Below are 24293 nucleotides of genomic sequence, written 5' to 3' on the forward strand. Positions count from 1 at the left end.
CCACAGTGAATCAACTCATTTCATTCAGGTAAACAACAATACCAATATGCATTGAGACTACTTCAGAATTCACACTAAAATATCTCCTCACTATGTAAGGACTTTGATCAATTTCCTTAATGTATTAAACATCATTACAAACTATTATATTCTTTAAAAGCATTACTAAAACAGCTAAAAAATATTGTTTTACTATATGGTCCTACTCTAAGAAAACATAATAGTCTATGAAAAACCTTGAGGGCAAAAGGCTAATCTAATATGAAAATACATTCCTGGTAATAGGGTAACAACTATCTTTAGTCATTTTTTTTAGCTTACCAATCTTGAAGTAATTTATTTAAAAGATACAAACATTTAAAAAATACCTTGAATTTCACATAAATTACTGATTAAGGAAGAGTAACAACTAGAAACAAAAAACACACAGTGACATAACTCACCTAAATAGGGAATGCAAGGTGTCATCTTTAAGCTACTTATATAGTCTCTGAGTCTTTTGTAGTTATCTTCTTTACTCATTACATATTCTAATTTTTCAAAGGTAGTTTTGTCTTTTCGACTTAATAACTAAAAAACAAACAGAAAAACCTAAGTTATTTACAAATCTCATTTTATTGTAGCAAAGACCTGAACTGAAGTTGTATTTACTGTGAATATGGATTTTAATTTCAAAGTTATATCTTCTTTAATTATATCTTGGTAGTATATAAATAAGACAAAATCAGATTTGTCTATTAATAATCCAAATTCATTATTTATAAGATATCCTTTGTATGTTCATAAAATTAAGTAATAAATCATAACATTTTCTTGTCTATTTTAATCAATTTTTATTAATCACCTTCCTAATTTTAGAAAATTATGCATTCATATTTAGCTCAAATGTCCAAGTATTTTAATGAACTATCCCTTGCCACCTCAAAGATAAACATCATTCTTGCATAATCATTAAGAAATAAACACCAAATTTTGCGAGTAACACTTTTTCTTGATAAATCTAGTCATGGTTAGGCTAGTCCTAATAACTGTAAAATCCTGTAATTCCTTACATTTTTGGATTTCTGATATTTTCTTCTCTTTGATCAGTGCTATATCACATACAACATAACTAAAAGATACTGTTGTAAGACACTTGAGAGGCAGATTTGTAGTAAGTGCCTTTGAGATCAATGTAAATAATCAAGGGGAGTTAAAAAAAAAAAAAAAAAAAAAAAAGCAAAGTCAGTCACCCACAATGGTGTTCACTAAAAGGTTCAGGAAATAGTTTTTCAAATCATTCCAAAGACTGGAAAATTTTTTTTTTTATTTAGACATGAAGTTTCTATTTCATTACTACGTAAGATTTCACTTTATTTCATATTAAAATATTGGTGTTGTTTTACGGCATGAAAACATTTCCACCTATATAAGTCTCACCTAATTTTCGTATGAGATTAACAAAAAAGTATGAGTATTAATTTAGAGATGAGGAGACTGAGATCACAAGGTTAGCAAGTAGCGGCTCTGTTACCCACTCACAAACATGCGTGTCCTTGTTTTTCAGGATCTCATAGTCTGGTTCTGGAGATAAGAGTATTCTGACACCTAATCCACTACTCTTTCTAGTATTATAAGTAGTACAGTTGGTATCTATTGTTCAGAGGCTCAAAGATGCAGATTATCTTCAGATAATCTCTATTAGAAAAATGTCTCAACAGTATCGCTCCCTCTTTAAAATACAATGTGAAGGGGTCCTTTGCTTTAATGTTTTAGATGGATATTCCATGGTCTAAAACAGCGGTTTTACAATTTTCTCTTACTCCACTTTCAAGATACTTGATTAGTAATCTTAAGATTAGGTGCAAATGTTTGCTTGCTGCCTGTATATCTATCTCTTTCCCACTTAAGGAAGTATCTGGATATGCAAAATATAGTTATGTGACATAGGGATAATGATAAACCTGCTCTTTTTTTTTCCCCTAAGTCAATCATTCAAAAACTTTGGTACAATATCAGGAGAAACAAATTACTTAGAATTTGTAACTAACCTTGCCACAGCTGAAACAAAGAACTGTTGTAACAAACTATATGGTCTAATACATAAAAAATAACATGATTTTGTAATTTTCATAATCAATCAATAATCAGATAAATAGAATTCAATCTGAGTTGTGGTAGAAGAGACTTGTTTCCAGAAGATTAGAGGAAGAATACGAATGTAAACAACTAATTAGATGTTAATGTAGGTATTTCCTGAATGATAGCTGAGAAGCTCTATTAACTGAGAAGCCTTTTCTTTCTTCTTTTCAAATCTTCTTTTGATATTTATAATGTTATATTTATAAAGTCACTTTACTGTATTTTCCCCTCCAAAAACTGCTGGCGGGGGCGGGGGGGGGGGCGGACAAAATACTTCACAGTGTTCTACCTCCACATGTCCTTGGCACCAAGAGCATGACAAATGGGGGCAAGGCTCTTCACACTTTCATTGGTATTAATGAAAGACGAGACCCACAGAATTCTAGATGTTCCTGACCAGATATCTGACACCACCTTACCACCACAATCTGTTTTGGGGGAAAACCTAGATGAATGCCTGCTCCTGTCAGTCACCCCAGGAAACACAAACTCCCAGATTATTCCTCATCACCTTGATTTGTATCTTCACACAGTATGTATGAATGTGTGCAACTGCATAAATGAATACTTTATCTTAGACCCGGGGTGCAGATTAATTATAATCTTTTGTTTGTGACACTCAATTATCATTAGAGCCTGGTATGGCTTTGTTAAACGGATTTAAACTTTGTAACGAATACACATGACTCATCTTCCATCCAATTGCCTTGACTGCCTTTAAGAGGTAACCAGTAACCACTACTCTGAATGTTCTGTTTATCATTCCCCTCAAATTTTATTTCGTTTTTGGCAAATTTTATTCCATTTTAACTTTTATTTCATTTTTAGTATTTGGCAATTACTTTGTTCATATAACATTGTGATATTAAAGCTTCATCCACGAAGTTGTGGGAAGCTATAGTTCATTCATTTTCACTGCTTCTACGTGTATCCTCTCCTCTACAAAATACCTTTATAATGTTAATTTTTCTATTTTTTTTCTTTTTTCGTTGTTAAGAGTTCTGGATGCAAATTCTTGTGTTGGACACATTCTAGTTGGACAACTGTTGCACATATTTTCCCCCCACTGCATCCTCTTTTCCATTTTAAGGTATCTTTTGATGAACAGAAATTCTTACTTTAACATGACAAAATTTATTATTAATTTTTTCATTGTTGGAGCTTTCTGTATCTTATCTAAAAAATCCTTACTTATCCCAAGCCAGAAATCTATTCATGCCAAACCAGAGAGATATTCATATATATTTTTCCTTCTAAAAAACTGAAGTTTTTCATTTCACATTTAAGCCCTTGAGTCATCTCACAAGGATTTTTGTAAATGGTGCAAGGAACCTGATTTCATTTTTTCCTCCAAACTGGTGACCAATTTTGCAGCTCCAATTAATAAACAGCCCCTCATTTCTTTACCAACTTACAACGCCATCTCTGTCATACACGTATCAGAATCCTGTAAAAACAAGGAGGTATTTCTGGGTTCTTCATTCTGTTTCATTGGTAGATATGTCTAAAACTGCAGGAATCACACACTGTCCAAAGAATATAGTATATCCTGACATCTGTTAGGGCAAGTGCTTATGTCCCCAATTCCCATTGTCTTCTTTAACTATTCCTGAACCTTTAAATTTCCATATAAATTTTACAATCAATCTTCCACCAGCAGTACTGGGGTATAAATGACAAATTTAAATTGCATATACTTGAGGTGTACATGTTTTAATACACATGTATATAATGAAATTATTATCAAGCTATGAAGCTAATTAACATACCCATCATCTCACAAAGTTAGTTACTTCTTATGTATTTGTATGGTAAGAACATTTAAGATTCACTCTCTTAGGCTGGACACAGTGGCTCAAGCTTGTAATCCTAGCACTTTGGAAGGCCAAGGCAGGCAGATAACTTGAGGTGAGGAGTTCGAGACCAGCCTGGCCAACAAGGCAAAACGCCGTCTCTACTAAAAATATAAAAATTAGCTGGGCGAGATGGTGGGCGCCTGTAATTCCAGCTACTCAGAAGGCTGAGGCAGGAGAATCACTTGAGCCTGGGAAGTGGAGACTGCAGTGAGCCAAGATTGCGCCACTGTGCTACAGCCTGGTGATAGAGCGAGACTCCATCTCAAAAAAAAATAAAAATAAATAATAAATAAAATTTAAAAAGATCCACTCTCTTAGAAAAGTTCAAGTATACAATATAGTCTTATTAACTATAGTCAACTATAGTCCTCATGCTGTACATTAGATCTCCAGAACTTATGCTCTCTCCTTTAGTGGTTCCTAACCTTTTTGGCACCAGCGACTAGTTTTGTGGAAGACAATTTTTCCATGAACATGAATGGGGAAAGGTTTTGGGATGAAACTGTTCCACCTCAGATCATCAGGCATTAGATTCTCATAAGGAGCATACAACCTAGATCCTTCACATGCGGAGTTCACAATAGGGTTCATGTACCTGTGAGAGTCTAATGCTGCCACTGATCTGACAGGAGATGGACCTCATGCAGTAATGCTCACTTGCCTGCTGCCCACCTCCTGCTGTGGATTCGTTCCTAACAGGCCATGGACCAGTACTGGTCAGCAGCCCGGGGTTTGGGGACCCCTGTTCTACATAACCGAAACTTTGTACCTACTGACCCAACATTTCCCCTGCCCCTCAGCAACCATCCTTCTACTTTTTGCTTCTATGAGTTCAGCCTGGTAAGATTTCACAGATAAGTGAAATTGTGCAGTAGCATTAGTCTTTCTGTATCTAGCTTATTTCTCTGAGGATAATGATCTCCAAATTCATCCACGCTGTTGTAAATGTAAGGCTGAATAGTATTCCATTGTGTATATAAACCACATTTTCTTTATCCATTCATCTGCTGATGGACACTTAGGTTGGTTCCATATCCTGGCTATTGTGAATAATGCTGCAATGAACATAGGAATGCAGATATCTCTGACATATCAATTTCAATTTCTCTGGACACATACTCAGAAATGGGATTGCTGGATCATATAATTGTTCTATTATTATTTTGGGGGGAATCTCCATACTGTTTTCCATGACTGTACCAATTTACATTCCCACCAACACTGTACAACAGTTCCCTTTTCTCCACATCTTTACCAATACTTGTTAGTTATCTTTTGACTTTTTGATAATAGCTATTCTAACAGGTGCGAGATGACACATTATGTGGTTTTGATTTGCACTGCCCTGATGATTAGCGATGTTGAGCACCTTTTGATATACCTGTGGGACATGTGTACGTTTTCTTTTGATAAATGTCTATTCAGATCCTTTGCCCATTTTTTAATTGGGTTGTTTTCTTGTTATCACATTGTCTGAGTTCCTTATACAGTCATGTGCTGCAAAACGACATGTCAGTCAAGAACAAATTGCATATACAACAGTGGTTCCATAAGATTATAATACTGTATTTTTTACTGTACTGTTTCCATGTTTAAATATACAAACACCACCGTGTTATAACTGCCTACTCAGTACAGTAACATGGTGTATAGGTTTGTAGTCTAGAAGCAACAGGCTATACCATATAGCCTAGGTGTATTGTAGGCTATGCCATCTAGGTTTGTGTGATTACACTCTATGATGTCTGAACAACAAAATCACCGAACAACACATTTCTCAGAAAGTATCCTCATTGTTAAGCCATACATGACTGTATTTTGGATATTAACCCCTTATCAGATGTATTATTTGCAAATATCTTCTCCCATTCCATAGACTGTCTCCTTTGCTGTACAAAAGCTTTTTAGTTTGATGCAATCCCATTTTGTATATTTTTGCTTTCGTTGCCTGTACTTTTGGGGTCATAGCCAAAAAATTATTGTCCAGATCCAATGTCAAGAAGCTTTTCCCCTGTTTTCTTCTAGTAGTTTTACAGTTTCAAGTCTCATGTTTAAGTACGAAGCATATTTTGAGTTCATTTTTGCAGATGGTATGAGATAAGGGTCCAGTTTCATTCTTTTGCATGCAGACATCCAGTTTTTCCGACACAATTTATTGAAGAAACTACCATTTCCCCATTGTCTGTTCTTGTTATCTTTGTTGTTATCTTTGTTGAAGATCAATTGACGGTAAATGTGTGTATTTATTTCTGGGCTCTTTATTTTGCTCCATTGGTCTACATGTCTATTTTATGCTAACCATAATATTTTGATTACTATAGCTTCACAGTGTATTTTAAAATCAGAGAGTATGATGTCTCTAGCTTTGTTGTTGCTCAAGATTGCTTTGGCTATTCTGAGATTTTTGTGATTCCATGTGAATTTTAGAATTGTTTTTTCTATTTCTGTGATAAATGTCATTGAAATTTTGATAGTGACTGCACTGAATCTGTAGATTGCTTTGGGCTGTATGGACATTTTAACAATATGAATTCTTCCAGTGCACAAACACAGAATATTCTTCCATTTATTTGTATCTTATTCAATTTCTTTCATTAATGTTTTATAGTTTTCTGTGTATAGATTTTTCACCTCCTTGGTTAAACTTAATTTTTCAGATAGTTCGTTATTAATGTATAGAAATGCAACTGATTTTTGTATGATGATTTTGTATCTTGGAATGTTACTAGATTCATTTATTTAGTAACATTCAGTTTATTTTACAGTTTCAAAAACCTGTTAGAACTCTAATAGTTCTATCCATGAACATGGGCTATTGCTCTCTCTATTTAGTTCTTTTTTAATGACTTCCTGTAAAGTTTTATAACTTTCTGCATATAGGTCTTACACATTTTATTCCACTTATTGTTTGATATTTTGTTTCTTTTGTTGATATTGTAAATGATGTCCTTTTAAATAATACTTGTTGTTTCAAATATAACTGATTTTGTATTGCTCATATATTCAACCACTTTAAGTAAATCTACTTTTTTTAAAATTGTGGTAAAATATATATGTAACATACAATTAACCATTTTCAGGTGGACACTTCAAGGATATCACCAACATCCATATCCAAAACTTTTTCATCTTCTCAAAATGAAGCTCCATATCCATTACATAATAACTCCCAAATCCCATTTCTCCCCATCCCTGGCAACCATCAATCTAGACTCTGTCTGTATGAATTTGATTACTCTAGGTACCTCATATAAGTGGAATTATAGGAATTATACAGTATTTGTTCTTTTGTATCTGGCTTATTTCACTTAGCATAATGTCTGACGGTTTATTCATGGTGCAGCCTGTATCAGGATTTCATTGCTTTTAAAGGGAGATGAATATTCCACTGTATGTATAAACTACATTTTGTCTATTCATCCATCCACTGTTAGATGTTTGGGTTGTTTCCACCTTTTGACTATGTGAATAATGCTGTCATGAACATTAAAACATATACAATAGCAATTGTATGTTGAACACAACAGTGAAATTGTGCATCCTTTTCCTTGATGTTAAAGAAAATGCTCTTAATATTTTCCCTATATAGAATGTTGTTGTCTTTTTGGTACATTCCCTTTATCGGTTAAAACAAAACAAAACAAAACCATCCCAAACCTTTCCAACTGTATCCTCTTGAATTCATGGTCCATCCTCTGCAAAATCCCTATCCTTAACATTTTCTCTAAGCATTCCCTTTCTTTTCTTATAAACCTTGTAACATATGCCTGGAGGTAGGTTAGGTGTAATCTTTGCTCCTTACTCTTCACAATTTCTTCCAGCTGATTATCTCACCCTGCTCCCTAAAATCCTCCAGCTTCTATTAAGTTGAAGGCACTAGGATAAGTGCTGTCCAACAGAATTTTGTGTGATGGTGAAAATCTATGCCTGTGCTGTCCAATATGATAGCCACTAGCCACATGTGACTACTGACCACTTGCAATATGGCTAGTATGATCAAGGAACTAAATATTTTATTTTATTTTAATGATTTAAATTTAATAGCCACATGTAGCTAATGGCTACCATATTAAACAAGAGAACCCTAGATTACAACACTTATGTTACTGTCATTTATAGATGTATAAGTCATTTTTCCCCTACATCTTGAAGATTTTGGTAGTTGGAGAAAAAAATCCATGAACCAAAATTATTCTTATCATAAATCTTGGTGATTGCCATTTCATGGAGATAATACTATCAATACTCTGGTTTCTTAGTTTCTGGACTTCTGCTCCAATGATCTTATCTTCTACCACCCTCAGCTTGCACTCCCTTTCTCATTCTGAATCCAGTGATTATTTGACTCCACTGTGGCTTCCAAACCACTGACCAGCCTACCTTTTCACTGTTCATTATCTCTCTCCTTTTACTTGGTTTAGCTTCCTCATCTGTCAATAAAGCAACTCTCATATTTTCCGTCTTTCACCTCTCATGCTACCCTTAACCCCTCTGGTACAAAAGCCTCGAAAAATCCCAACTCTGGTTAAACACAACTTTTGGCACTATTGAAAGCTTATGCTGAATATCTGAACCTGGCTGGAGAATACATAACTCTGCTGACTGGTTTTACTTTAAATTAATGATAAAAAAAGTCTTAAGCAGATGGATCCTACATAAAGTCTATCAAACCTATTACGTTTTCTTAGTTAACGCACTCTCACACTCTCCAGATGGCTTTTACATCCTCTCTTCTTTCTTCAAATCTCCAACACCTCTCCCATATCACCTTAACTAAAGACCTTGCTTTTTTATGTCTGAGGAAACAAAACAATCAGAAGAACTTCTAAGAATCCCACCACGAAATCTACCAACTTACCTGCATCTGTAACTAAATGTGTTCCCTTCTCTGCTGTTAAAACGGATAAACTATTTATTATTTATTTATTTTTGAGACAGAGTCTTGCTCTGTCACACAGGCTGGAGTGCAGTGGTGCGATCTCGGCTCACTGCAAGCTCCGCCTCCTGGGTTCACGCCATTCTCCTGCCTCAGCCTCCCGAGTAGCTGGGACTACAGGCGTCCATCACCACGCCCGACTAATTTTTTTGTATTTTTAGTAGAGACGGGGTTTCACCGTCTTAGCCAGGATGGTCTGGATCTCCTGACCTCATGATCTGCCCGACTTGGCCTCCCAAAGTGCTGGGATTACAGGCATGAGCCACCACTGCACCCGGCCTAAAATGGATAAACTCTTACTGATACACTAGAATACTAGATCTAATTCTCTTTCATCTCATCAAGCATATCACTGGTGTAACTCTCATTCTCTTGTCATTTTTTTAGTTCTACTAGATTATTGCCACCAACATAAAACATATTGCCATTGATGCCATTTCCAAAAACAAAACAAAATACAACAAATCTTTGGTCTCACATTCCCTTCCAGGTACCATATTTCTCTGCAAACCACACTGCAGCCCTTTACAGTAAAATTCCTCAAAAGCATTCTCTATACTTGCTGTCCCACTTCTTCATCACCATTCTCTCAACTCCAGTCAGTTTTTCACCCCACTTCTCTACCGAAATCACTCTTCCCGAGGTCACCAATCCTTTCCAATTGTCAGGTCATCTCAAACTTTGCACCTTATTCAAATTATTAGTAGCATTTGACAAAGGTGATCAATTTTTATTGAAACATTTTCTTTACCTGACTGTGAAAAATGTGTCCTACCCATAATTTCCTTTGTTGATTTCTCCTCATTTTTCCAATCTCTACTTGGGAATCCTGGAGGCTCCCAGGGCTTTTCATCTACGCTCCCTCCTTAGGTAATCCTATCTAGCTTCAAATAGTTTACATTGATGATTATAACAATCTCTCTCTAGCCCCAACCACTTCCTTAAACTTGTACATCTAAGTCTGACCCTACATTTCACATGGATGTTTACTAGCCAACTCAAACACAGTATGTGTAAAATAGAACCCCAGCCCACAATGGTCCTTCTCCATACCTCTCTGAATATAAGTAAACAGCACCTCCATTATCTGATTCATGCCACCTCTTTGAAATCATCTCCTACCACCGGGTACCTTCCTAGCTTATTCTACTGTCAACACTGACCACTCTGCCATTTGAATGTATCTGGGCCTTTTTACTTGTTATTACCTCTACTTGGAATTCTCTTCTCCCAGATATCCAAATAAATGGTTCCCTCAATTCCTCCAGGTCTCTACTGAACTGTCATTTATCAACGATTCTCTTACCATGTTACATAACACAGTACTGTCCTGCCTTCCTTTCTACTTTTCTTCAGGGCATTTATTGTTATATGTCATTTATTTATTTGCAATTTATTTTTCCGCAGCAGAATGTTAGCTGTATGAAAATGGAACTTTGTCTAGATCATTCACTATTAAATGTCAAGCAATTACAGAGTGCATAGCGCAGTATGAAATATTTTAAAATACAAACCATCAAAAGTTTTATTCAGATAAATAATGAAGCTGTTACCAAATAAAAATTATTATTTTCCACACAAATACATAAGGGAGGCAATGAAAATATCTTCAAGGAAAATAAAAATTAACTTCAGCAAAATCTACCTCATTACTAAACCAAATCATAAATAAAAGTATAGGACTGGGCGTAATGGCTCATGCCTGTAATCCCAGCACTTTGAGAGGCTAAGGCGGGAGGATCACTTGAGGTCAGGCATTCGAAAACAGCCTGGACAACACAGTGAGACCCCATCACTATAAAAACTTTTTAAAAAATTAGTTGGGCATGGTGGCATGTGCCTCTAGTCCAGTTACTTGGGAGGCTGAGGCTGGAGGATCCTCTGAGCCCAGGAGTTGGGGGCTGCAGTAAGCTATGATCGTGCTACCAGCCTGGGTGCAAAATATAAAAATAGAACTTTTTTTCACAGAGTATAATTCTTTTCTCTAAAGCTTTAAAGACATAATTCATAACTGCATATTTATAATCATTTCCATTCCTCCATGAAATTCAAATTTTAAGAAAAGACAATAAGGCCATAATTATTAAAAAGAATTTTTAAAGAAAACCCTTCACACCCAGGTGTTTCTATAAAATAGAAAAAAGAAACATAAAAAGGATCATAAGCTTTTCTATACTAATGTTTTTCCAATATAGAAATATACACTGGTTTTCATGGGAAACATCTGTCTCTTCAGATACTATAAAAAGCAAAAGCAGCACTTTGTTAATTAAAAACAGTTATATTTTAGTAATAAAAAAAGTTTTAAAAAGTCAGTCATAATTTTAGCACAGAACCTTAAAAACACATTGATCCTCTGTACAAAATGTAATAGATTCTAAACAAAATAATTGCTCTTTAACATTAAAGAATAGTATTGAATATAAATAAATTTAATTGAACATAAAATTTTACTTATATAAAATATAAATGAAAAATACCTGAAAAGATTGAGTACAGTATCATGTTACTCAAATACGAAAATACACAAATTTGCAGAAGTCAAAATTCATACTCTGATCTTGTATAAGTAATAGAACCAAATATGATTAACGTAATATCAGCATGTGCAGCAACAGCAAATAATTCCATGTTAATCATCAAGTTTTCCATTATTCCTAAGGAAAAAACTTAAGATTTACTCACTAAAAAATAATGGAAATTGAAATCAGTAAAATTTTTTTGAAACCTATGATTTAGATATGCCTCAAACTTTCCAAAAGCATAATCTTTATGATTAAATGCAATTTTTTTGTATTCATACCTTCCCATCAGTTGAATGTTAAACACTATGTTGTCAAAGATACTGAAAGTGTTTCAACAAAAATGATTCTCTAAGGAGCAAAAACTAACTACCAAGCTGTACCCAAAAATTACCTTATACCCAGTGCACTGCTTAAGGAGAAAAAATGTAGGTATCAAAGAATAGAGTACAAAGCAATTTAAAAATCCTTACTGATTATCATTATATTAACTTTAATAAGAATTACAAAGGAAATGAATATATCTTTCCTTTCCACAGGAAGTCTAACCTTTCATTAACTAAAAAATATTACTCACCGCCCATGTTTTAGTCAACCTGAAAATTGGGGCACTCTGTAGGCCAGAAACCACTGCCATAAGTGCATGAAGGTTATTCAGCTCATACAGTTTCTGAAGATTTAAAAAAAAATGAGGGAAAGGGTTGAAGAAGAAACAACATGAATACAAGAAAATTTAGACTAACAAGTACAATCTTGGCAACTGGTAGTGTTCCAGCATATATTACCTTCATTACTGAAAACTGTCTTTAGAGTACCCACTGTGTTTACACTAAGTTGTTTTGGTGCACAACAGAACTTACATGTTCTACCCTGGCATTGTCCCCAAACTCTGGGAATAAATCTACCTCTAGTTGAGTAATACATTAAGAAAACCAAGGTTATGTCTCATTATCAAGTTTACATGGTATGATCATGAAAGCTGGTTTCTAGTAAACAGTCTCCCTTATACTGAACTATTACTAAGCCTCTGCTTTATGTTTCAAGTTTCAACAAAGGGTCAACATCCAGGATTCTGATTTGGTTTCCCATCTAGTACTCCCATTATTCCAGGGCAAGGGTGAAACCTGCCTTTCACAGTACAGTCCCCCTCAATTTTCTGCTTCCTCCTACCCAAATCCCCATATCCTTTTTCCCTCATTCGTGCTGAGACATTGATTTTACAGTCCGCATGCATAAAACTCCCACCTAACACTAGTTTCCAGCACTTTCCCATGAGATCTGCATAACATTTATTGCTAATTTCACAGATTTTTAAATACTACCTGATGCTTACATCCTGCAAGTCCTGTCTAAAAACCAGTAATTTTACAACTGTCCTAATCCTACAACCAGGTAAGCCCCAGGTCTAGAAAATGCTGTGGATAGAGCATTTAATTGAAAGCCCAAAGAAAACAAATAAAAACAAAATAAATTAATAACACAAAACATAATATAAGCCTTCATACAAGGTTATATAATCTAACTGGGAAACCATTCAACGAATGTATTTTAAGCATTTATTATACTAGGCATCATATTAGACTGCATATACAAAAATGAAAAAGACCTATCAAGAAGCTTCAGTCTAGTGAGACAGACATGAAAACAAATACAAATCCAATTTGCATATTTCTAGAATAAAAGTATATACAGGGTCATATAAATAAAAGTATATATAGGGTTCCACAGAACAATCAGCCCCTAACTTTGTCTGAGAGATTCAGATTTCCAGAAACGACACTTGAGAGTGAGGGGCTATGAGAAAGAGGGAATACAATTTACAAAAAGCACAAAGGCATGAAGGTGTCTGGAAAATGAATATGAGAAGTATCAGAGTACCAGAAGATGAAAACAGAAAGGGCCACTTTTACATGTGAAGCCTCTTAAGAGGCTAGATTTGCTCTCATAAGCAGTAAGAACTCCAGTGGAGGATTTGGAGAATTTTTAAATTTGAGAATGATATAACTGAATGCCAGGCATCGGTTCACAACCCTTTATCTGCAATTCTGAGATTTCAAACCTGAAAAATCAAAGTTTTGTTTATTTGGTAATGTGGTCTCAGGTTCACTAGGTGGGAAAATCTAACCTGATGTGAGGCTAATGAGAGACTTCATCGATCTCACCTAAGGTGAATAATTACATGTTTTGCTCCAAAAATATTAAGTGTGTTTGATTTCAAGGTATTACATAAGCAGGAGGTGGAGGTGATTGTGATGAGCATGCCACAGATGGTATACGAACTATACCACCTTTCTAAAATCTGGGAAAAAAAGTGTATTCCTAAATATATCTGGCCCCAAATGCTTTGGGTAAGATATTATGGATGTGTACTACATTTTGGAAAGATCAGGGAGCAGAAGGTGGCATACAGGAAGGGAATCAGTTCAGAGACTACAGTGAGAGATGATGAGAAGGATCTGATACATTAGTGTCAGTGGAGTTGAAGAGGGGGAATGGATTCAAAATTTAGTAAGGACTACATACCAGAAGTCTGGTAAATTAGACACCTTGACCTACTCTTCCAGTGAAAATAATTAAAAATATTGGGTAAGATATGAAACACATCTTATGAAAATTCACTGTAAAGCTAGCAATAAAGTAAGGAATACTTAGGGCCCTAAAACTAAGGAGAATCCAGAGACGTAAGCTGAACACCAAAGCTGGCAATCCCTTGGAGGACATTTGAAAATCTGGTTAGCTTTCCGAGCTTCCTGGGACACATTGCCCAGGGCCTAATCTATGGTGGGGGTTCCAATAAGAGACTCTCATTGCATAAAGCAGAGACACTGAAGGACTCATTGCCTGAGTGTAAGGGCAGGATAGAAGTAATCCTCACCCACCATCAAGAGACTGCCAGACAACAATGCCTGTTGTGAACCTTAGTGCTAAGGGAAGAGGGGAGGGGTCTTATGGAGGTTTGCAGCCCAAATAACTACTTCATAGTAGGAATAAACAGAGGCCGGGCATGGTGACTCACACTTGTAATCCCAGCACTTCTGGAGGCTGAGGCAGGTGGACTGCTTGAGCCCAGGAGTTCAAGAGCCTGGGCAACATGGCAAAACCGTGTCTCTATAAAAAAACACAGAAATTAACTAGGCACGTGGTGGCATGTGCCTGTAGTCCCAGCTACTGGGGAGGCTGAGATGGGAGGACTGCTTGAGCCCAGGAGGCACAGGTTGTGATGAGCCGTGATTGTGCCACTGCAGTCTAGCCTGGGCAACCCAGCAAGACCCTGTCTTAAAAAAAAAAAGAAAAAGAAAAACGACAAAAACCTCATGCTGAACTAGTAGCTTCTGCCTAAGATGCAGAACAACATGAGAAACCATTGTTAAAGCCATAACGGCAAGAAAACAAAATAGATACAATTTAGAAAACCATTTTATTAAAGACACTGGAGAGCTGTGGACACAAAGAACACAAATAACTAAATTCCAAAATAAAAAAACAACAGCCTTTAAACAGTTTTTTCCCCCTGAGGGCATATGCTGAATCTCTACAAGTCTAGGCAAAGATGAAGCCTCCGATAGGCAGATTTTGCTAAAGTAAAATCTGTGGGCTGGTATAATAGACTAGAATCTGTAGGAGTCTCACACCTAGAGTTGGCTCTGTGTCCACTGATTCACTCCTAATGGAACTTTCTTTACTGTGTGTCAGTGCTGGAGGCTGACAGCTGGGTTAAAAAGCAGAGAGAGATCTCTGGGACTTAGATCCCAGGGTCCTACCACAGCAAGGGGCCTGTACCATACAAAGTACAGATTTTGCCCTGAGTCATTTGTGACCAGAGGTTATTTGAAACTAACTAAAGCTAAAACTCAACCCTATCCACTTCAATTCCTAATTGGATCAGAAAAATCAGCTTCTCTCTCTTTTTTCTTTTTTGAGACGTGGTCTCGCTCTGTTGCCCAGGCTGGAGTGCAGTGGTGTGATCTCGGCTCACTGCAACCACCGCCCCCCAGGTTCAAGTGATTCTCCTGCTTCAGCCTCCCGAGTAGCTGGGACTACAGGAGAGCCCCACCACGCCTGGCTAATTTTTGTATTTTTAGTAGAGACAGGGTTTCACTATGTTGACCAGCTGGTCTCAAACTCCTGACCTCAGGTGATCTGCCCGCCTTGGCCTTCCAGAGTGCTAGGATTACAGGTGTGAGCTACCATGCCCAGCCAGAAAAATCAGCTTCTCATTCTTGTTCCCTCACAGAGGATTGGGCTTAACCACCCTGGGAGAAGAGAGTATTTACTCCAGTCTCTACCGTTCTTTTAAATATAATGTTTAAAGGTAGAAAAGTCAAAAGCAAGAAGTCAAATCTGCCTTTATTTTCAGGTAACACGATTGCGTATGTGGCACCAAACAATTAGAAAATGAGACGGAAATTCATTTACAATAATATCAGAACATTGGCTGTCTACTAGAAATAATGATATGCAAGAGTACTTCACTGAAAATAAAGCACTGCTGAGAGAAATTAAAGAAAACTTAGAGATAAACCATGTTTGTGGATTGAAAGTCTTAATGTTGTTATCAACTCTTCCCAAAGTGATCTATAAATTCAATAAAATCTCAATCAAAAATGCAAGCAGGCCATATTGTAGAAATTGACAAGCTACTTCTAAAATTTCCACAGATATAAAATGGAGATAGCATAGCCAAGACAATCTTGAAGAAGAAAAAAAAATTAGAACACTATCAGATTTCAAGGCTTACTACAAAGCTACAGTAATTAAGACAAAGAGATATTGGAATAACAATAGACAAATCAAAGGAACAGAAATATACCTACACATATTTGATCAAGTAATTTTCAACCAAAATGTCAAAGCAGTTAAACAGAGAAGAGAATGGAGTTAGCACAATTAGATATTCTTTTTTTTTTTTTTTTTTTAATTGAGACAGAGTGTCGCCCAGGCTGGAGTGCAGTGGCGCGATCTTAGCTCACCACAACCTCTGCCTCCCAGGTTCAAGTGATTCTCCTGCCTCAGCCTTCTGAGTAGCTGGGATTACAGAAGTGTGCCAATACACCTAGCTAATTTTTGTATTTTTTAGTAGAGTTTGGCCAGGCTGGTCTCAAACTCCTGACCTCAAGTGATCTGCCCGCCTCAGCCTCCCAAAGTGCTAGGATTACAGGTGTGAGCTACTGTGCCTGGCCTAGATATTCTTATGAGGAAAAAAAATGAACCTTAACTCCTACACCTTCCACCATACACAAAAATTAATTTGGCTGGGTGTGGTGGCTCACGCCTGTAATCCCAGCACTTTGGGATGCCGAGGTGGGTGGATCACCTGAGGTCAGGAGTTCGAGATCAGCCTGGCCAACATGGTGAAACCCCATCTCTACTAAAAATACAAAAATTAGCCGGGCGTGGTGGTGCATGCCTGTAATCTCAGCTACTTGGGAGGCTGAGGCAGGAGAATCGCTTGAACCCAGGAGGCAGAGGTTGCAATGAGCTGAGATTGCGCCATTGCGCGCCAGCCTGGGTGACACGAGCAAAACTCCATCTCCAAAAAAAAAAAAAAAAATCACTTCAAACTATAATACTTCTAGGAGTGATCAAAGGAAAATGTCTTTATGACCCTGGATTAGGAAAAGATTTATTAAACAAGACACAAAACACACTAACCACAAAGATAAAAATAACAAGTGGGACTTCATCAAAATTGAACAGTTCTGCTCACTAACCAAAAGACAGCATTAAAATAAAAATGCAAGGCATAGACTAGGAAAAAATACTTATTTCTGAAAAGGGTTTGTATTCAGAATACATTAAAAAAATCCCTACAACTTGATAAGACAAACAATCCTATTAAAAATATGGGCAAAAGATTTGAAAGGATAGTATCACAAAACAAAATATCCAAATGGTCCACATACATATGAAAACATACTCAACCATCACTATCATCAGAAAAATACAAATTAAAACCACAATAAGATACTATTACACACCCAAAAGAAAGGCCAAATTAAAAAAAAAAAAACTAAACACCAAGTACTGGCAAGATGTGTGGAGTAACTGGAAGACTCTTATTGCTGACTGCAATTTAAAGTGGTAAAACCAACCGGGTTATGTTGGAAAATAACAATATTTGGCAGTTTCTAATAAAGTTAAAACATATTCCTAATCTATAACCCAGCAAGTCCACCATTCCTAGGTATAATCCAAGAAAACTCAATGCATACTCCACAAAAATGTTCATAACAGCTTTATTCATAAAAGCCAAAATAAAAACAGTATGTGCATTAATAAGCAAATGATACAGAAATTGTGTAATATCCATACACTGGAAATCTACTTAGCAATAAAAGAATTATCAATAACATGCAATGTGGATGAATCTCAACAACATGGTGAGCAAAAGTAGTCAACCACAAGCAACAGCTTTCTGTAGGATCCCACTTACATAAATTCCCAGAACAGCCTTCATCTATATTGTAGCAGTGGGGTGTGTTGGCAGGGCAGTATGGAGGAAATCTTTGGGAAAATGCTTGAAGGAACTTTGTTGCAACATGAAGGGCCTTGTGAGAAATGGGCCCTTACCAGACACTGAATCTGCTGACACCTTGATATTGGACTTAATCCTCACAGTTCTCTAGAATGTTCGTTGTTTATAAATGTTTGTTTTTACAAGCCACCTAGTTTACGGTATTTTTGTTATAGCAGCCAGAACAGACTAAGACAGAAATTAAGGATCAGTAAATCTGACTGCTAAAATTAAGAACATGTAAATCAGAAAATATGAAAAAAGTGGTAAGACAAGCTACAAATAGGAAGATACATGCAAAGCTTATGAGAACTAGCATCTAGAGTTATATAAAGAACTCCTACAAAAATCAATAGAAGACTGCCAGGCGCGGTGGCTCACACCTGTAATCCCAGCACTTTGGGAGGCCGAGATGGGCGGATCACCTGAGGTCAGGAGTTCAAGACCAGCCTGGCCAACATGGCAAAACCCTGTCCTACTAAAAAAAATACAAAAATTAACTGGACATAGTGGTGTGAGCCTGTAATCCCAGCTACTTGGGAGGCTGAGGCAGGAGAATCACATGAACCCAGGAGGTGGAAGGTGCAGTGAACCAAGATTGCACCACTGCACTACAGCCTGGGCGACAGAGTGAGAATCCATCAAAAAAAATAAATAAAAACAAACAAAAAAACCAAAACACACACAATAAAAGACCAATACCAAAACAGAAAACTGCTGAAAGATCTTAAACAGACCTTTCAAGAGAGAAAACCTAAATGGCCAACATAGAAAAGATGTTCACTCCTATCAGATTCAATGAAAGGCAATTAAAACTAAAATGAGATAAATTTCACATCCACCAGAATTGGCAACAATGAAAAATTTTGACAATATCAGATGGTGACATGGATGTGGAGCAACAGGCATCTTCATACATTGCTAGTGAGCATATATAAATATAACCAGTTTGGAGGTTATCTATAACAAAGCTAAAGAGATGAGGGGCCAGGTACAGTAGCTCACACTTATAATCCCAGCACTTTGGGAGGCCAACATGGGAGGATCACTTGAGCACAGGAGTTCAAGACCAGCCTGGGCAACATAATGTGACCTTGTCTCTACAAAACAAAACAAAACAAAACAAAACAAAACAAACAGAAATTAGCCACGGGTGGTGGCATATGCCTGTAATGCTAACTATTCGGGAGGCTGAGGTAGGAAGATTGCCTGGGCCCAGAAGGTCAAGGATGTAGTGAGTTGGGATCACACCACTGGCCTTCAGCCTGGGTGACAGAACAACAAGATCCTGTCTAAAAAAAGAGAGAGAGAGAGAGAGAGAGAGACTCAGTAATTTCACTGCTAGTACGAACTCTCTATTTCTAGGGCTTCAACCGTCACATAAGCACCAAGAGACTCATACAAGAATGCTTATGGCAGCAGGGCTCATAATAGCCAAGAATGTGGAAATAATCCAAAGTACATTGAATAATTTGTGATATATACAAATAGGATACTCTACAACAGAGTTACTCCCGAAACCATTAAGTAACACTGCTGAGTTATGAAAGTACAAAAGTAAATATGGAATAATTCGATTTAAACAAAATCCAAAAGCATATATTTGCAACAATATATTATTCAGAAACATATACACTGTAAAAGAAAAACAAAATTCAAGGCAGTAGTTCCCATTGCAGTAGAAGGGAAGGAGGTGGCATATGAAGAGGCATATGAAAATTCCCAGTGGTCAGTGGGTGCATGGGTATCCACATTATCATTCTTTTGGTACTTGAAGTATTCTTATATTCTTTTGTATCTATGTGATGGTAAGTTTGATGTGTCAACTTGGTTAGACTATTAGTATCAGTTATTTAATCGAACCCTAATCTAGGTGTTGTCATGAAGATATTTTGTAGATGCAGTTAACATCTACAATCAGTGGACTTTAAGAGATTCCACTTGATAATGTGTGTGGGCCTCATTTGATCAGTTGAAAGGCTTTAACAGTGAAAACTGGGGTTTCCTGGAAAAGAAATTCTGCTTCAAGACTAGTGCCTAAACTCCTGAGTTTCCAGCCTGTTGGCCTACCCTACAGATTTCATACTTGCCAGCCCCTTCAATTGTATAAGCCAATTCCTAAAATCTATTTATATATTTTATATTTAGATCTCTTTATACATGTTTATATAGAACGCTACGGTTCTATCTCTCTGGAGAATGCTGACTGATAAAATACTCAAGTAAGAGATCTGCCAGTTTTATAACAAACAATATAGAAGGCAGAGAGTCAGAATAGAAGGGTTTAAGGGACAGTGAGAAAAAAACAATTATGAGTTTAGAGCTTGGGATGAAGGCAAGTGCTGTCAAAAATAATTCAAAGTCTGAACTGAAGTTAAATGATTGTTTGATGAAGACAGTGGAGGTGTGAGCAAAATTTGGTGGTTTTGAGTGGAACATACAAGTAAATTTAAAAACTAACAAAAATATCAGAAAATAATAATGCAGAATCCATGAAGAATCATTAATTTTTATTAGTTAAATACCAGTATTGGCCGGGTGCAGTGGCTCATGTCTATAATCCCAGCACTTTGGGAGGCCGAGGTGGGATATCACTTGAGGTCAGGTGTTCAAGACCAGCCTGGCCCAACATGGTGAAACCCCATCTCTACTAAAAATACAAAAATTAGCTGGGTGTGGTGGCATGCACCTGTAGTCCCAGATACTTGGGAAGCCGAGATGTGAGAATCACTTGAACTCGGGAGGCAGAGTTTGCAGTAAGCCGAGATCGCACCACTGCACTCCAGCCTGGGTCACAGAGTGCAACACCATCTCCAAAAAAAAAAAAGTATTTACCTAACATATCATCACAAAGAATTTCTAAAAATATTTTGATACTTTTGCAAAATATCAAATTTGTAGAAGGCTAGCTCTGCCACCTAGTGCCATAGAATGTTAGAATACAATTGCTCCCATGTTCTTAAGGAAAACAGGAAAGAGTTATGACTTTTAATAACTGTAAACATGGTATCCTCATTTTATTCTGCCTTCTTTCATTTACATGTGAGGAAAACTATGTATTTATTACAAGAGTAATGAATGAACGTGGCTACAATTACCATACTTCTTAGTAAACTTAACATTAAAGGAAACCAAAAATATATTACCCTAAAATATACTTCTTTGACATATTTTGAGATGGCTATTCAGAGGGCCTACAGACAGAAATAGCCCTGAAAAGCTGCCTTTTGTGGAGGAGATTCACATCTGTAGAGAAAATCTATAATGGTGAAATGAACAGCTAGGCTTTCTCTGAACATCCTCTCCCTTGTCCAGATCTAGGAAACATTAACTCAACCATAGGCTACCCCAACTATTCTTTCTGAGGTTAGCTCTGAGATTATCTGAGATATTTCCTTGAGGTATCAGTCTTTGCTTAACATGTTTTCCTCCCTTCGCTCTCCCATAACCTGTAATGTCACCTCCCCTAGAGCTCAGAGAAACTTGGTCTCAGGACTTTGTTCTCTGGGCTCATCCATTTTACCTGAAAATCACTTACTCTTATGCACCCCCTCCCCCAAAACTCCCCTCTCCCCAGTGAAGAAGATATTTAAGCACCAACCATTTGGCCCTGCTTTGAGTTTATACTTTGTATGACTCCTATGCACATGTAATAAATCTGCTATGCTTTTCTCTCATTAACCTGTCTTTTGTTATATGGCTGCCGGCCTTGACCCTTCATGATGGAGAGGGAAGGGCTCAGTCCCCCTTTCTGCCCCACCAACTAAATTCAGAGTTATTACAAGTTTTAATAAAATTTTGGTATCCTTTGTAGAATATCCTGTCTCACCCTTCTAATTTCCAAATACCTTTGAAATCCATGCTCCATTTCTCTTACTGTATTTATTATCTATGTCACACAATAACTGTTCAGTTAACAATGTGGTAACATCACATATACCATTCTCTTAAAAATAAAGTCTTATTCTTCACATGGTTCACTTCAGAAGTGAAGTAGTATTCTCCTACTTAATTCTTTATGGCTTTCTTCATCACCTGCAGAATAGTCCAATATTTTATAAATATCATACTTTACCATAATCCAACCTTTGTCTACTTATTCAGTAAAACAGATCACATAATTCAGCTACTCAGAGAGTGGGAGGAAGACTATAAAAGAAAAGGTAGGAAAACAGGAAGAATAAAGGAAAAGGCAGAGAAAGTAGGCATCCAATTTTAAAAATTGACTTATATCAATGAGCCTTATTTTTCCAGTATCAATAAACAGTGAATAAAGCATCACGAATATTTATTCACTTACAAACATTTATGAATGGTTGAACTCAAAAATAAAAACACAACTTTTTCTTACCTTAGCAGTTTTAATATAGTGGCTCAAAACTTCTGCTCTAATTTTTAATGTTTGAGCATGAAGAATCTCTCTAACAACCCAAAAGCTTACCTGTAAATAAAAATTTTAAATAAATATCACTATGATTTTTAACTTGTCAGTTTTTTTTGCTGTATTTTAAAAAATCTTGGCAGAATTAGGTAAGCTCTAAAATTAAACATTGTAAAAGATGCTACTTATAGCAGGTTTTTCTGTGGCTGTGTAATTCTACATGACTGTTTATTTAGATTGAGTAGAATCATAATTGAAGACTCCCAAGTAGGGTTTTCTTGGTGTAAATAAAACAAAATATCAAAAGAAAAAATACATATCTAAGTTAACATTCTAAGATTAAAACTGCATTTCAAAAATTTTGTAATGCTTTCAAATAAAACCATCTTGATTTAAAAAATAATTAAACCTAATTTATTAGAAGGCAGATTAGATATATAATATGAAAATGCTCTACTCTGAGTAGTTTGCTTATTATATGATACAATATGTCCATGTAATACACTTTAATTCATGTACTATGAAAACAAAGTCAAAGTACTATAAGTTGGTTCACTTATACAAATCTAAATACAGAATATAGTTCAAAATTATTGTGCAAAAAATAATGCCACTACCTCATATTTCTTCACATTTTTAATGAGAAATATTTCAGATTTTACTTGCAATTTTCATCTGTAAAGAAACGTCATTATGTATGTATTTTACATATATTTTACAAATATATATGTAAATATAAAGTATAGATATTTTACAAAGTCACCTTAATACTTGTTACTATACTTGGGCTACTAATAGTAATAATCCTCCCCAGTTCTAACAAGGTTTACTCCTAAAAAAAAAAAAAAAAAAAAAAATCAAGTTATGCTACAGAAATCTTAACAATAACCTTAGCAAATATCAACTACGAATTCAAATCTAAAGTGCATGTTCACCAACTTAATTAAATTTAACATCAGGCAAATTTTAAGACAAATATTATGGTGATTTGTTTTGTTTTGGAGACAGAGTCTTGTTCTGTTGCCCAGGCTGGAGTGTAGTGGGGTGATCTCGGCTAACTGCAACCTCTGCCTCCCAGGCTCAAGTGATTTTCCTGTCTCAGCCTCCTAAGTAGCTGAGACCACAGGTGTAAGCTGCCACGCCCAGCTAATTTTTGTATTTTTTTTTTAGTTGAGATAGGGTTTCACCATGTTGCCCAAGCTGGTCTCAAACTCCTGAGCTCAGGTGATCCACCAGCCTCTGCCTCCCAAAGTGCTGGGATTACAGGCATGAGCCACTATACCTGACCAACATGACTTTTTTTTTTTTTTTTTTTTTTTCTTAAGACAAGGTCTTAGTATGTTTCCCAAGCTGGTCTTGAACTCTTGGGCTCAAGTGATCCTCCTGTCTCAGCCACCCAGCAGCTGGAACTACAGGCACTCGCCACTGCACCTGGCTTAGACAAATGCTATGGTGATTTTAAGCATACATTCTTTGTCACTCTCTATCAAAAGTTAGGATGTATATCACTTCTTACTGAATCCGGGCAGGCTTGTGACTGCTTTGATGAAGAAAGTGTTAGTGAAAGTGACACTGACTTCCAGGACGAGGTCATAAAAGACCATGCAGCCCCTGCCTCGATTGCTGGAACATTCTCTTGGAGAGCCCTAAGCTACTATGTAATAAATCCAGCCACCCCGAGACCCCTATACTGGAAGGCTAAGTGTACGTGCTCCCCAAATGACAGTCTGTTAAAGCCAACTACATTTAAGAACGCTGACCCAGAATAACAAACACCAAGACATGGTTTCATAAAATTACTGGACTCACAAGAAATATTTTTGCTATCAACCCCTAGAATTGCTGGGTTACATATAATAAACTTTTTTTTAAAATGTATTTCTGAATTGGAAGAAAAATAAAGGATTTCCTCTAGAGATCAAAAACAAGGAAATAAAAGCAAAGCAGTGGTTACAAGAGTGGG

At 36.4% G+C, this 24293-nt stretch overlaps 1 protein-coding gene across 2 annotated transcripts in view; it reads right to left on the bottom strand.

Moving 5' to 3' along the window:
• RALGPS2 (Ral GEF with PH domain and SH3 binding motif 2) overlaps window positions 1-24293 on the bottom strand; it is a 195825-nt gene that overhangs the window by 89908 nt on the left and 81624 nt on the right. For both annotated transcript variants that reach the window (XM_054459571.2, XM_054459489.2), the window contains exons 6-8: window positions 22301-22390; window positions 12013-12105; window positions 444-570 (exon numbers count right to left, since the gene is read on the bottom strand). In XM_054459571.2, coding sequence (XP_054315546.1) covers window positions 444-570; window positions 12013-12105; window positions 22301-22390 — 310 coding nt within the window. The remainder of the gene's footprint in view (window positions 1-443; window positions 571-12012; window positions 12106-22300; window positions 22391-24293) is intronic.

Source organism: Pongo pygmaeus, chromosome 1, assembly GCF_028885625.2.
Source record: "Pongo pygmaeus isolate AG05252 chromosome 1, NHGRI_mPonPyg2-v2.0_pri, whole genome shotgun sequence".
NCBI classification, from domain to species: domain Eukaryota; kingdom Metazoa; phylum Chordata; class Mammalia; order Primates; family Hominidae; genus Pongo; species Pongo pygmaeus.